A 15,532-nucleotide genomic window follows, 5' to 3' on the forward strand; every position below is an offset into this window, starting at 1 on the left:
CACAGTTCTTGGTTCTAAACTAATCAGTCCTGAATATTCATTGGAAGGATTGATGCTGAAGCTGAAGCTCCAATACTTTGGCCACCTGATGGCAAGAGCTGACTCACTGGAAAAGACCCTGATGTTGGGAAAGATTGAAGGCAGGAGGAGAAGGGGACGACAGAGGATGAGATGGTTAGATGGCATCACTGACGCGATGGACTTGAATTTGAGCAAACTCCGGAAGTTGATGGACAGGAAAGCCTGTCGTACTGCAGTCCATGGGGTCACAGAGAGTTGGACACGACTGAGCGACTGAACTGAACTGAACTTCCTGGTTTTCAGACAGCCCCCTTCTCACTGTGTCTACACAGGACTGAGAGGGACAGAGAAAGAGGGAGATTTCACGCTCTGGTCTCTCTTCCTTTTTTTTCTTTTTTTTTCAGCTGTACCATGCGGCATGTGGGATCTCAGTTCTACCTACCAGGGATAAACCTGTGCCTCCTACAGTAGAAGCCTGGAGTCCTAATCACCAGGGAATTCCCTGTGGTCTCTCTTATTCTTCTAAGGACATTAATCCCATCATGGAACTTCACCCTCTTGACCTCATCTAAACCTAATAATCTCTCAAAGGCCCCACCTCCAGATACTATCACACTGGGAGTTAAGGCTTTGGCATATGGATTTTTGCCCAAGGGACACAGTCTATACTGAATTGTAAAAATGGGAGGCTAGGGAGGGGCACTGTTGGCATTTAGTAGGCAGCAGCCAGGGATGCTAGGTGTCCCAGAATGTGAGGGACAGCTCTGCGTCGAGAAGGACTGAATGTGAAGGACAGCCTGCGTCGAGAAGGACTGTCTTATCCAAAAGTGAAACGCTGGCCAGTAACCAGTTTCTGGGTTTGATGCCGTAATAAGCACATTGGACATTTGTGTCAGGGTTTATACCTTCAGGCTCCTCTCCTTCCTTTGCCCTGTGGCCTGGGAGCCTCTTGGCTCCCTCCCGTAATGCCTTCTTTCTCTGAGGGTTGGTCAGGCAGAGTATGTTTTCCTTCCAACAGCTGTGCCATTTCCTGCTGGTTCAGTATTGGGGGTGGCACCCCAGAGGGAGAGAAGCAAGCTTGTAAGCTCACTTTATCCACCACTCAGACTGTTCCCTGCCCTCTTCACCTCCATTTCATCTTTGTCTTCCATTCATTCACTCATCTGCTCATGCATGCATTCATTCATTAAGCCAGCGCATTTGGTTTTGTTTGTTAAATATTTTATTTTTAGCTGCACTGAGTCTTAGTTGTGGCATGCAGGGTCTTTGATCTTCGTCGCAGCATGCACGATCTTTAGTTTCTGCATGTGAGATCTAGTTCCCTGACCTGGGATCGAACCTGGGCCCCCTTGCATGGGGAGCGAGGCGTCTCAGCCACTGGAAGACCAGGGAAGTTTCCCAGCAAGCACATTTGTTAAGCACCCCCTTACAAACTCAACGTCTTCCAGGGGTCAAGGGCATGTGGACACACTGGGTGACTAGTGGAGAATACCTGCCCGTCTGAAGGGGGCACCCACTACCCAGCCCCAGCTGGTGTTTGCTTTACGGATATGACACCCAGCATGCCATCCCTTCCAATTTTTTAAGGAAAGCTGGCCAACTAGATTTTCCTAAGAAATGCCCAGTTTTATGTATTAGCAACATATTCCTATTTTCCTAAGACTCAGTAGCTCAGACAAAACTCATGTGTAGCCCATCAGTTTGTGACCTCCAAAGTGAAGCAAGGAGACACCAAAATGCTTGTTTTTTGAAGCTCTTAACGCATAATGAGAACACAGTGTCTCAACATGACTGGAGAAGTCAAAGGAGACTTCAAGGAAGAGAGAGTATTTGTGCTGAGAACTGAAAGATGGATTGCCTGGTAGACCACCACCCAGTAGAGGGCATCCTAGGCGGAGGGAATGGCACGTGTAGAAGTGTGGCGGTATGAGTGAGCATGGGGCTTGAGGAACTATAGCAGGACTACCAGGAGACAGACTGCGAAGGGCACCCTTGTGACAGAGAGGGTTGCACTTGGCCAGCTTTCACCCGAGCAGTTTCGGCAGGCTTGGTGGTGCAAGTAACCGAAATGCCCTCGAGGTGGCGCAGGGGAGCAGCAAGACCGGCCTCCAGGTGCCTCTGCTCAGACCTGGCTGGTGAGGATTTTTTCAGAGCTTGGTGATGTCAGACCACAGGCTGGTGCTGGCCCTGGTGCATCCAGGGAGCAGAAGGAAGCAGTTGACAAATCCAACCCCCCCACCCCCGCCCACAATGCCCTCTCTGCAGTTTGGCATGGTTCCCACTCACGTGCACTGAAAACAAAATGAGCCTGGCTGCCTGATTCGCCACCCAGACACGAATCCCAGCCAGCCAGCCAGCGCCTCTCCAAGAGGAGGGACCACGGCTGGGAGTGCCCGCCAGGGAGGTGAGGGGGGAAATGCAACAGGCAGCCCAGCCTGGCCCAGGAAAGGGGACTCTGGAAAGCTCTCCACCTTTTAGAGGAACAGTGAGATGTGTTGAAAAGAATTTGGAAGGCAGACAGACCTAGATGTGTGGTCTGTCTCTGCCATTTGCAAGTTGGATAACCTTGAGTACGTAAATTCAGCTCTCTGAGCCTCAGTCTCTTGAACTGTAAGATGGGGATAACTGTGACCCCCACAAGGTCACTGTGAGACTCAAATGAGGTAATGCAGTGCTTAGCACCATCCCTAAACCAAATGGGTGCTCAGTGGATGCGCAGTGTTTAGTAAGAATGCTCACACTTAATGTGGCCATCCGTGTAAATTATCATCTAATAGTCTGTTGCTGGAATTCTCTTAGATGCTTTAATCTTCTAAGCAACTCTCTAAGGTGAGCACTGTTGTTCTATTTACATATGAGAAAACTGAGGCACCTAGAAGTTAAGGAACTCATCCTAGGTCAAATAGCTACAAAGAGGTGGTATCAGATGTTGAATCTGTGAGTCTGGCCCTGGAGCCTGTTGTTGTTGTTCAGCCACTAAGTCGTGTCTGACTCTGCAAGGACGTGGACGGCAGCATGCCAGGCTCCCCTGTCCTTCACTGTCTCCTGGGGTTTGGTCAGACTCATGTCCATTGAGTCTGTCTAACCATATCATCCAGTAGAGGTGATGCTGTGTGACTGTGTCATCCTCTGTTGCCCCCTTCTCCTCTGGAGCCTGGCCTCTTCATGAATATACTACCCTCAAAATTGACAACTTTTGTTAACATTATTATGCCTCCTTCCAAGCAGTATGCTGTTGACTCCTCCCTTCCTGGCTCCCCACTGGTGAGTCTTAGACACTGAGGATGTGGTGATGCGCACACAGGCCCGTGAGGGGCAACACCAGGAAGAATCAGGGCTCCGTCCCAGCTGTAGGAGATGGGTTGGTCCAGGCTGTGGGAGTTGACTGATGCTGGCTCAAAGGGCCCTCTGTTAATCCCAGTGCAGTTGGGCAGCTGGTTTCCCAAAGAGGACCTATCCCCTGCCCAAGTCAGCGCTGTTAGACCCCTGGATGTGCCTTTCACTTCTGTGGCCCACTCCCTCAATTCGTCATCTGTTCATTCATTTGACAAAGATTCATCAGGTGTCAACCTAGGGGCTTGTCACAGGTGCTGGAAGACAGTGGTGAACCTGCAGATGGGGTCCTGGTACTCTGGAACCTGTAACCTGGAGATGGAGGCAGACAGTATTTATAAACACAAGTTAATTACAGATTGGATAAGTGCTGTGGATGAAAGAAATTGGGTCATGTGCTGGAGAGTTCCAGGGCAGAGAGTTGGCTTGGCTGGGATGGTCCAGGAAGGCATCCCTGAGGATGTGACATTGGAGCTGAGACCTGACTGGCAGGAAAGGACCCATCATAAGAAAATCTGCAGGAGGAAGGGCCTTCCAGGAGGAGGGGGACCAGCCCTGTGGTGGGAGTGATGGGTGTGCTTAAGAAACAGAAAGCAGCAGTGCAGGGGGGTTGGGCTTCAGTGACCTGTGAGGGGAGTGAGGTGTGACATTAAGTCAGTAGGGGAGGCCACGGCCAGATGTTGGGGGGACGATAGGAGGCCATGGTGAGGAGTTTGACTTTATGCTGGAAATGATTGGAAGCTGTTAGAGAATCAGAAGCCGGGGAGTGATGGCATCAGCTGTGGGTTTTTGTAGATTGTTGAGGGGGCAGGGAGAGCAGCTTGGGGTCTACTGTGGTCATGCAGGTGAGAGCCCAGTGGCCAGGACTGAGTGTGGGAAGATTCATTTTGGTTTGCAGGCAGCCTCTTAGACTCGAGTTTACCCCCTTCCCCGCCTTCCCTCACCCATACCTTTACTCCTGCTGGAATCTGACTCCAGGACAGGCCCGCTTGGATCTCAGCTTCTCCGTCTCTGTGCTCTCCTCCCAGGCCACCAGTTGTGAGGCAGAGCTGGGCAAAATCCAGGGTGAATTAATCTAGAATGGTGAAGTTCAAACTGAATTTAAAAAAAATAATAAAACTAGGGAATCCATTTGGACAAAATTTGGGGGAATTCAAAATGTACACCTTGGGAGTTACCTGGCCATCCAGTGGTTAGGATTCAGGACTTCCAATGCCGTGAGTCTGAGTTCGGTCCCCAGTTGGGGAACTAAGATCCTGCAAACTCTGCAGCAAGGCAAAAAATAAATAAATAAAATAAACCTTAAGAGGGCAGAGCCTTCCCTCCTCAGATCACCCCACTCTGTGGCAGCACTGAGACACCTTTAGGAACCTCAAGGCTCCAGAGAACACAAAACTCCCAGCGGCCCAAGGGTATCCATGGTGACAAGAGTCCCCCGTGTCAAGGTCAGTCCAAAACAGCAGGAGTTGGGGGACAAGGAGGTGGATGGCAGAATTCACACTGAACAATGGGATTATCTTGTCACCCCAGGTTTTAAAATTTTATTTGTTTATTTTGGGGTGTGCTGGGTCTTCGTTGCTGCGTGCTGGCTTTCTCTGGTTATGGAGCGCTAGTTGCGGTGCATGGGCTTCTTATTGCAATGGCTTCTCTTGTTGCCCAGCACAGGCTCTGGGGCTTCAGTAGTTGTAGCTCACAGGCTTAGTTGTCCCTCGGTATGTAGAATCTTCCTGGAGCAGAGATCAAATCTGTGTCTCCTGTCTTAGCAGGCTGATTCTTAACCACTAAACCACCAGGGAAGTCCCACCCCAGGTTTTTTAACACTGGGAAGCTTGGGCTACTCAGCCAGCCTCACTCCCAGACAGAATTTCTTGGGCTTGACCTTTGAGAAGTCCAGCACCATTTTCCTGAAAGAAAGAAGTACATCCATATCTCCAGAGCTGCCTAGGACAGCTGCCCAGGTTGTGCACTGTAGAACTTTAAGAGATACCCAGGTGACAATGAGGATGGTGCCCCTTGGAGTTTTGGGAAACAGCAGTCCTTTGGGCCCTTCCACAAGGGGTCAGTGTGGTGGAGTAGAAGTGACTCACTTCTTCAACTGATGAGTCAGTTTTTCCTTGGAAGCATGAGGGCTGACTGGCAGATCCTGATGGGTTACTGCAAGAGGAGAGTGGGAAGAGCCAAGAGAAGAAGGCAGAGAGGTCTTGACTGGCACCCGCCCCAAGAGTAGTGTGGAAACAGCTCTGAAAGGAGAATGCGGTACAGTTATCTCTCCATCCTCTGATATGTAAAATGGGGCCAGTTACTTATGACTCTCAGGGTTATGGAGTGGAATAAATAGCAAACAGGCAGTAAATGATGGCTTTTGTTACTAGCATCTTTAACACACCCCAGAGTCTGGCCAGAAATCCTTTTTCCCCATCTCCCTCACTCTCCTCCTTCAGCTGCCCCGAGCCCCTCAGTCCTGCCCATACAAACCATGAACTTCCACGCGTCCACAAATTTCTCCCAAGAATTCATTTTCCCATCCACTCCTCTGGTGGCTAACTCCGGGCCCCATCCTTTGCTGAATTTCTTGGGCCAAATTACACTGTAGTATGACCTGTTTGACCTTTCTTATGCCGCTCAGGAAGGCCTGACATGCTAATGCCAATTGGCCTGGGGCACCACCAGGAAGCTAGGTGATGCTCCCATTGCATCCCCCAGCACCTGTTCACTGGAACCGAAAGGGACCAACAAGCGGTTGGAGTCTGAGCCTCGGCCTGGTTTCTTTCGTTACATGCATCAGCACTTCACTCTTTTTTTCATATAGTGGTAAAGTAGTATATCTGGAGAAGGGAAAGGCTACCCACTCCACTATTCTGGCCTGGAGAATTCCACGGACTATATAGTCCACGGGGTAGCAAAGAGACATGACTGAGCGACTTTCACTTCAAAGTAGTATATATAACAAAGTTTACCATTTCAAACCCACCGCCCTTTTTTTGGGCCATCACGAAGCCTGTGGGATTTCAGTTCCCAGACCAGGGATTGAATCCGCACCCTCAGCAGTAAAGGTGCAAAGTCCTTAAAGTCTGGACCACCAAAGAATTCCCCACTTTAACCTTTTTTTTTTTTTTTTTGTCTGCAGTGTGAGACCAAAAAGTTCGTTCGGATTTCTCAGCTCTGTCTTATAGAAAAACCTGATGAACTTATTGGCCAACCCAGTATTTAAAACAGATTCGTTGCCATCACTTATTTCAGGGTTTCTGGCTGCTCTTATTCATTGAACTTACTATACAGATTTTTTGATTGTGGTAAAATATATATAACATAAAATTTACCCGTTTCAATCATTTGTAAGTGTACAAATCACTAGTATTAAGTATGCTGACATTGTTATACATCCATCACCACCTTCCAGAACTTTTTCCATCATTCGAAACTAAAATTGTCAGTTCAGTGCAGTCCAGGCGCCCAGTCGTGTCCGACTCTTCACGACCCCATGAACTGCAGCACGCCAGGCCTCCCTGTCCATCACCAACTCCCGGAGTCCACCCACACCCATGTCATCATTGAGTTGATGATGCCATCCAGCCATCCCATCCTCTGTCGTCCCCTTCTCCTCCTGCCCTCAATCTTTCCCAGCATCAGGGTCTTTTCCAGTGAGTCAGCTCTTCACATCAGGTGGCCAAAGTATTGGAGTTTCAGCTTCAACATCAGTCCCTCCAATGAACACCTAGGACTGATCTCCTTTAGGATGGACTGGTTGATCTCCCTGCAGTCCAAAGGACTCTCAAGAGTCTTCTCCAACACCACTGTTCAAAACCATCAATTCTTCGGCTCTCAGCATTCTTTACAGTCCAACTCTCACATCCATACATGACCACTGGAAAAACCATAGCCTTGACTAGACGGACCTTTGTTGGCAAAGTGATGTCTCTGCTTTTTAATATGCTGTCTAGGTTGGTCATAACTTTCCTTCCAATTAAACAATAACTCTCCATTCTCCCTTCCCCCCAACACCTTTCTGCATTCTGCCTGTATGAATTTGACTGCCCTAGGGACTTTGTATGACTTCATATGAGTGGAAGCTTACAGTATTTGTCCTTTTGCATTTGGCTTATTTCACTCATCATAATGTCTTCAAAGTTGTAGCATGTTTCAGGATTCTGTTCCTTTTATAGCTGAATGATCGTCTGCTGTATTACATACCACAGTTTGCTTGTACACTCATCTATTGATGGACAGACACTCAGGTTGTGTGTGAGCGCTGTCACTCAGTCCTGTCCGACTCTCTGTGACCCTGTGGACTGTAGCCCGCCAGGCTCCTCTGTCCGTGGGATTCTCCAGGCAAGAATACCAGAGTGGGTTGCCATTTCCTTCTCCAACGGATCTTCCCGACTCAGGGATTAAACCTGCATTGGTGGGTGGCTTTCCCATCACGCCACCTGGGAAGCCCTGGACACTCAGGTTGCCTCCGCTTTTACTGGAGAACAGGAAGACGGGAAATTTCCTGTCTGAGCCATCAGCACAGAGGGACCACTCATGATTGTCAAATATTACAAACCAAAAAAAAAGGTGTCTCTCATGACAAAAGTAGATATGTTCTTTAAGCAGACTTAGAAAATACGTATGTGAAAGAAGAAAATGAAAATCTCCTGTAATCCCATCTAAAAGAGATAATTGCTATTAACCTGGTGATAAGACTTCCCTGGCAGTCTGTGGTTAAGACTCTGAGCTTCCACTGCAGGGGAGTGCAGATTCAATCCCTAGTTGGGGAACTAAGATCCTGCATGCCATGCTGTGCAGCCAAAAAAAAAATGTTTTTGAAATGATGTTACTGTTTGAATGTCTGTGATTCCCCAGAATTCATATGTTAAAATCCCAACCCCCCAATGTGACTGTATTTGGACATAGGGCCTTTAGAGAGGTAATTAAGGTTAAGTAAGGTCATAAGGATGGAGCCTTGATCCAGTAGGCTTAATGTCCGTAAAGGAGATCAGTCCTGGGTGTTCATTGGAGGGACTGATCTTGAAGCTGAAACTCCAATACTTTGGCCACCTGATGCGAAGAGCTGACTCATTGGAAAAGACCCTGATGCTGGGAAAGATTGAGGGCAGGAGGAGAAGGGGACGACAGAGGATGAGATGATTGGATGGCATCACCGACACAATGGACATGGGTTTGGGTGGATTCCAGGATTTGGTGACGGCAGTTCATGGGGTCGCAAAGAGTTGGACACGACTGAGCAACTGAACTGAAGTGAAAAGACACCTCAGAACTCACTTGCTCTTTTTCCACCATGTGAGGGCTTAACAAGAAGGTGGCTATATAAAGCCTGGAAGAGAGCTCTGGCCAGAAACCAGATTAACAGACACCTTGATCTTGGACTTTCCAGTCTCCAGGACTGTGAGAAATGAATTGCTGCTAAGTCATGTAGTCTATAGTATTTTATTATGGCAGCCTGAGCTGACTAGGAAGCACGGTTATCCCTCCAGTGCATATGTTTGTGGCCTTTTAAGCCAAAACCAAAACGGGATGACTCTTAGGTGGTGTATCATAGGAGTTAAGAGCACAGACATTGGAATCAGATTGATCTGGGTTCAAATCTTAGCGACGTAACTTCAGGCAGATCTCTCTCTTGTTTCTTCATCTGCAAATGGTGGTGATTACAGTATCTACCTCCAAGGACTGCTCTGAGGACCAAATTAGAAAATGCTCCTAAAGGTCCTCGCACAGTTCCTGGCACATGGTGAAAGCTGATTCAGTGGTGGTAAATTCATTTTTCACTGGACTATATAGCTCCTTGAGTGAGGGAACTTTTCTGACTTGTCTGCTTTATCCCTTGTTCTCAGCACAGTACCTGGAGAATAGATGCCTAATATTTATCAAATGAGTAAACAGATGGTTCTATGAGAGCAGATAAGAGAGAGCAGCTAGCATCGTGGATGATAGCGTTATTGGCATCGTAAGGTGCTCTCCAACCTCTCAGCAGAGCACAGTGGTTGGCTGAGTGCCTGGGTACCAGGGTTCACCCACCTGGGTTTCAATTCTGGTTCTACTGGTTTCCTGATGTGCACATCTCTCTCTCTCTCTCTAAAACACACTTTAAAATACAACTCTAAAGTGGGGATAAGTATAGTACCAACCTCGGAGGATTAAATGAGATGATCCATGTCAAGTGCCTAAAACAGCACCTTCCTCATAGAGTTTTTATGAGGATTAAAGGAGATAATCCATGAAAACACTGGTGCTCAACAAAATGCTTTATTCCCTTGTTGTCAACATGTCTGTTACTGGTTGTCATCCTTAGATCAAACAGCAGCAAATCAAAAGCGGAGACCCCCAGAACACCCAGCAGCCCCTCGAGCCCCACGTTCGCCCCCTCCGTCTGCCTCCTGGCGCCCTGCTATCTCACGGGGGACTCCGTCCGGGACAAGTGTGTGGAGATGCTCTCTGCGGCTCTGAAGGCGGATGGTGAGAGAGCCTGAACCAGTGACCGGGGAGGGAAGGGCTCCCCAAGATCTGGGAGAGGTGGCTTTTCTCCACACCACGAAAGTGGTACAAGATGCTAGAGTCCCCTATTCAAACAGGCTTCACTGCCAAGATCATCTTCAACTGATGCCTGTGTTTCCCAAATCTCTTTTAGATGATTACAAGGACTATGGAGTCAACTGTGACAAGATGGCATCAGAAATTGAAGATCATATCCTTGAGCTGTGCCAGGGCTGTGGTGCCTAAACTGTCCAGCAGCAGGTGTCCCAAATGCAAGGCATCCAGGACAGGGAGTGGGCTAGGCTGTTTAGAAGCAGCACCTCATTTCATGTGGAGAGCAATCTCACAGGGAAGGTTCCCTCATTTTACAGGTGAGGTTAACTGAGGCTCAGAGCAGCTAAGTCCTCGCCAAGACTCATCAGCTAATAGTACTGGCAGAATTGAGATTTGAACCCAGGAAGTGTGACTCTAGAACCTGAGGGTTGGGACTTCCCTAAACATCCAGTGGTTAGGACTCCACGCTTTCACTGCCAGGGGCCTGGGTTCAGTCCCTCATCAGGGAACCAAGATCCCGCAAGCTGTAACAGCCAAAAAAAACAGCCCAAAATAAAAAGAACCCGAGGGCTCAGAGAGGCTGTGTCTTGACAGGTCTGGGTTGTGACATCATCGAGGAGGTGAGACAGAAAGAGAGGACAGCATTCCTCACTTTCAGCCTTCCCTTTCTTCATCCTCTGAAGATAACAACTCCCGTCTTTGACCCCCCAAGTATGTACCAGGCTCTGTATCTTGGTCAGTCGACACTTTCTACCTCTGTAGATTGCCGGGAGAAATATCAAAACCTCAGATATGCAGATGACACCACCCTAATGGCAGAAAGCGAGGAGGAACTAAAGAGTCTCTTGATGAAGGTGAAAGAGGAGAGTGAGAAAGCTGACTTAAATCTCAACATTCAAAAAATGAAGATCATGGCATCAGGTAAAAAAGTGAAAACAGTGGCAGACTTTATTTTCTTGAGCTCCAGAATCACTGAGGATGGTGACTGCAGCCATGAAATTAAAAGACGCTTGCTTCTTGGAAGAAAAGCTATGACAAACCTAGGCAGCATATTAAAAAGCAGAGACATCACTTTGCCAACAAAGGTCCTTATAGTCAAAGCTATGGTTTTTCCAGTAGTCATGTATGGATGTGAGAGTTGGACCATAAAGAAGACTGAGCATCAAATAATTGATGTTTTTGAATTATGGTGCTGGAGAAGACTCTTGAGAGTTCCTTGGACAGCAAGGAGATCAAAGCAGTCAATACTAAAGAAAATCAGTCCTGAATATTCATTGGAAAGACTGATGCTGAAGCTGAAGCTCCAGTACTTTGGCCACCTGATGTGAAGAGCTGACTTGCTGGAAAAGACCCTGATGTTGGGAAAGATTGAGGGCAGGAGGAGAAGGGGATGATGGAGGATGAGATGGTTGGTTGGCATCACTGACTCAGTGGACCTGAGTTTGAGCAAACTCCAGGGGATAGTGAAGGATAGTGAAGCCTGGCGAGCTTCATGGGGTCACCAAGAGTCAGACAAGACATAGTAGCTGAACAACAACAGCCTCTGTTAACACTTACAACAATCTCTGTGAGGCAGGGGCTGTTGTTCCCAGTTGACAGATGAGGCAACTGAGGCTCAGGAACTACTGAGTGTCAAAGCTGAACTGAAAACCTTAGTCTTTGGATTCCATGTCCTGAGTTCTTCCCCTATACCCCATGCTCCCACCATCTGAAAGCAGCCTTGTGTAGACAGAGGAGATGACTGCTGTGTGGTCTGGTCAATTGAACTGAAAGGTTTTTGTTGCTTTTTCTGTTGTCTTGCCTGGAAAGTCCCACGGCAGAGGAGCCTAGAAGGCTACGGTCCGTGGGGTCGTCGCAGAGCTGGACGAGACTGAGTGACCAGGGGTTGCTTACTAACACTTACTTGTTGTTTTGTTTTAGCAATGCCTTGAGCTTGCTGGATCTTAGTTCCCCAATCAGGAATAGAACCCAGGACCCCTGCACTGGAAACATGGTGTTCTAACCACTGAACAACCAGGGAAGTCCCAAGATTTCTGTCTTGAGGAAAAAAGGCCTCCACACCGTGCCCCACTGAGTGAATGCATAGAATTCCTTTTACTGGAGACAAATCTTTGCATATCAAAGAAGTGTGGAGGGTGGGGACGGACTCCCCAGGGAACAGGGGTGTGAGTGTCCCACTGAGGCCCTTTCCTGGCCTCTGGGCTCTACCTAGGGGCTCAGCAGGTCAGGGAAGGTACAGGGGCCAGTCTCAGAAAACAGATTTGCTTCCCTCTATCTCTTGCCTAAGGACCACCCTAATAGCCTCCAACACATCTCCTGGGAGTTCCCCTCCACCATCATTTAGTTATTAACCAGCACTTCTTGAACTAATCTCATACCTGTTCAAGTTCCCTTTCAAAATTTCTAATTAATTCAGGAACACAGAACTCGAGGCATCAGAACTATCACGAGCTTCATCTTTGTTTTTCCCGAACAGTTGTCCCTCTGAGAAGGTCCCTCCACCTTCAAGCCTGGTTAGAGACAAAAGGTGGATGACCTAGTGCATGGCCTCCGCTGCTGGCCTTCCGTCCTCTGAATGACCCTCTTCTGAAGGAAAGGGCATCAGAGCTGCACCAACAACCCTTCAGCTCTTTGTTCATAGGTGATGGGAGGTCAGAGGGAGGAAGAGTTGGGGGCTTGAATTTCCATGTCTTAACAAAGGTAGGACCTCTTTGGAGTGACCCTGGATGAACATGGCAGCCGTGGGGCTCACAGGTGCTCATGTCGGGGTGGGGAGGAGGTCAGTGGGGGCGGGAGGTCAGTGATGCCCGGGTCTGCTCCACCTCATCCTCCTCTGCAACCTTGATGAAAGGAGGCAGACTCAGGAAGAGGCGGACGAAAGGATCCTCAGCCCTGCTGTCCCCGCTTATCAAGCACATCTCCACTTCCAAGGATCCCAAACGCAGAAGATTTTTAAACAAATACTGGGGCTTTCAAGTGCATGAGAGCATATTCTTCCTTCTCACATTTTATTGTACTATACAAACAAGAAGACAGAAAAAATAAATACCACCACCTTCCCTCCCACCACTTGGAGCTAACCAGCTGTGTCTGCTTCTCCACATTCCCCACAGCTGCTTTCTCGTATATATAGGGGTTTTCCCAGAAAAGGCTTCATTTTCCTGATTCTTCTTGGCTTCGCGGAGGCCAAGAAAATGCGGCTGTGTTCCCTGAGCTCCTCTGGAGGAGGGAGGAGGCGGAGGGAGGAGGCCCGTCTGGGATGCAGCTTCTGGACAGAGAACTCCCTGTGGTCGGTGGCCAGGGGTGACTTCCTGCCGGGTGAGTGGAGAGGAGAGTGTTACCGTCAGGAGAGAGTCTGGCTTCCAGCCCTGCCTCTGCCGGGAATGTGCCCTGTGACCTTGAGCAAGGGCCTGTACCCTTTCTGAGCCTCAGCTTCCTCATCTGTTAATGAGCAAAGTAACTGACCAGCAATTCCCAAAGTGCGTTCCGTGATAAGTATTCCTAGAGAAAAAGAGGGGAAAGGGAGGCTGGTCTGTGTTTTAATATGCTGGGAACACCAGATGAAACAAAAGCCAATGCGTTCTTTATTGTAATACTTCCTAGAGCCTTAGACACGTGGCACCCAATCTGATGTTTTCCTCTGACAGCTGGACTTAAAAGTACCCAGGAGCTCTTCCAAACTAGGGGGTCATCGTCATCACTATCATCTTAGCCCCTAAAGGTTGAGCATTTGAAACGCCCCAAACACCACGCTACTGCAGCGTGCAGCTTAGCTCAGGGAATCCTCATGACAACCTGTATTTTACGGAGAGGGAAGCAGAGGCACAAAGAGGTCATGGGCTCACCTGCGGTCACACAGGCGGCTCAGACAAACCCAGACTGCCCATTCCTGGGGTCCCTGGCCCCGCATTGCTTGTGATGACCCGATCTCACCTTGAAGGCTGTTTCCTGTCCCCGATATGTAGCTGATCCCAGATGCCCGCGTGAGGACCCTGACTTGGGCAGTCAGAGGCCGTGAAGGGGCCTGACTCCTGTCCCAGTTGGGGGTACTCACTCGGGCACGTGGGGCGAGCCACGTCCAGGGAAAGGGAGAGGTGGCCTTGGGGCTCCTCAGGCTTCAGGGACTGGCTCCCCGTCCCCCCGGGCCCCTCTCTGAGTGGCTGGCTGGCCCTTGACTGTGTCACATATCTACCAGGAGCTCAAGAGCACAGACATGAAGTACCGGAACCGCGTGCGCAGCCGCATCAGCAACCTCAAGGACCCCAGGAACCCCGGCCTGCGGCGGAACGTGCTCAGCGGCGCCATCTCCGCGGGGCTCATTGCCAAGATGACTGCGGAGGTGAGGGCGGGGCCGGGGCGTCCAGTCTTGCCTGAGGCTGAGAGGCAGAGGCTTGTGACGCAGCGATGAGCCAGGGGCTACCTTAGCTAGGGACCATCTCGGACGCCCCATCCCTCAGGGCCTCTGGACTGTCAGAACAGTGAACACAGCTACCAGGTATTCAGAATTGCACTCATCGTTTCAGGCACATGGGCCAGTTTAGCTTCACACCGACAGAGGTAGAAATGTTTACCATCTCCAGTCTTACCGGTGGGGACACTGAAGTTCAGAGGATTTCACTGATTTGCCTGTGCGAACAGCCAGAAAAGGGTGATGCCAGGAGCCAAACTGTTCAGCCTCAGAGCATGTGCCCCTCCCTACTTTATTTCGTTTGTTTCTGTTTTGGCTGCGCCAGGTCTTCATTGCAGTGCAAAGGCGGCGCACGGGCTGTTGCTCTGTGGCACGTGGGGTCTTAGTTCCCCTTCACCTGCACCCGCCGCATGTTGGTCTTGTTCAGTTGCTCAGCTGTGTCTGACTCTTTGCGACCTCATGGACTGCAGCACGCCAGGCTTCCCTGTCCTTCACTGTCTGCCATAGCTCGCTCAAACCAATGTCCATTGAGTCGGTAACACTATCCAACCATCTCCTCTTCTCTTTCCCCCTTCTCCTCCTGCCTTCAATATTTCCCAGCATCAGGGTCTTTTCCAGTGAGTGGGCTCATCGCATCAGGTGGCCAAAGTATTGAAGCTTCAGCTTTAGGATCTCCTTTAGGATGGACTGGTTGCATCTCCTTGCAGTCCAAGGGACTCTCAAGAGTCTTCTCCAACGCCACAGTTCAAAAGCATCAATTCTTCAGTGCTCAGCTTTCTTTATAGTCCAACTCTCACATCCATACATGACCACTGGAAAAACCATAGCTTTGACCAGACGGACCTTTGTTGGCAAAGTAATGTCTCTGCTTTTTAATATGCTGTCTAGGTTGGTCATAGCTTTTCTTCCAAGGAGCAAGCATCCCCCACATAGGAAGGCAGCTTCTTAATGACTGGGCCTCCAGGGAAGTCCCTCCTCCCTGCTTTGTGATCTGCCTCCCTCTTCTGCCTCGTTCAATCCTGCATCTCATTCCCCAGCTCTGGGCCCAAGCCTGAATTGGAGCCCCTGACTCTATGGAGCACAGCAGACATGTATACAGATATGTTTCATTCAGAGGTGGTGGCTGCCATGATAGAGCCACTGTGGGAACTTAATAGGAGGGAAGGATTGACCCAGAGGGAAGGGGTCAGTAAGGGAAGGAAAAGGGAACAAGCCTGTTTGAAGGAGTATGTGCAGTGGTTA

At 49.3% G+C, this 15,532-nt stretch overlaps 1 protein-coding gene across 1 annotated transcript in view; it reads left to right on the top strand.

Annotated features, from left to right (window-relative positions):
* The window catches only part of TCEA3 (transcription elongation factor A3), a 46,947-nt gene that overhangs the window by 18,255 nt on the left and 13,160 nt on the right, over positions 1–15,532 (top strand). Inside the window, exons 6-8 of the mRNA XM_069579062.1 lie at positions 9,647–9,810; positions 9,983–10,039; positions 14,067–14,221. Of these exons, the coding sequence (XP_069435163.1) occupies positions 9,647–9,810; positions 9,983–10,039; positions 14,067–14,221 (376 nt within the window). The remainder of the gene's footprint in view (positions 1–9,646; positions 9,811–9,982; positions 10,040–14,066; positions 14,222–15,532) is intronic.

This window comes from Ovis canadensis, chromosome 2, assembly GCF_042477335.2.
Source record: "Ovis canadensis isolate MfBH-ARS-UI-01 breed Bighorn chromosome 2, ARS-UI_OviCan_v2, whole genome shotgun sequence".
NCBI lineage: Eukaryota > Metazoa > Chordata > Mammalia > Artiodactyla > Bovidae > Ovis > Ovis canadensis.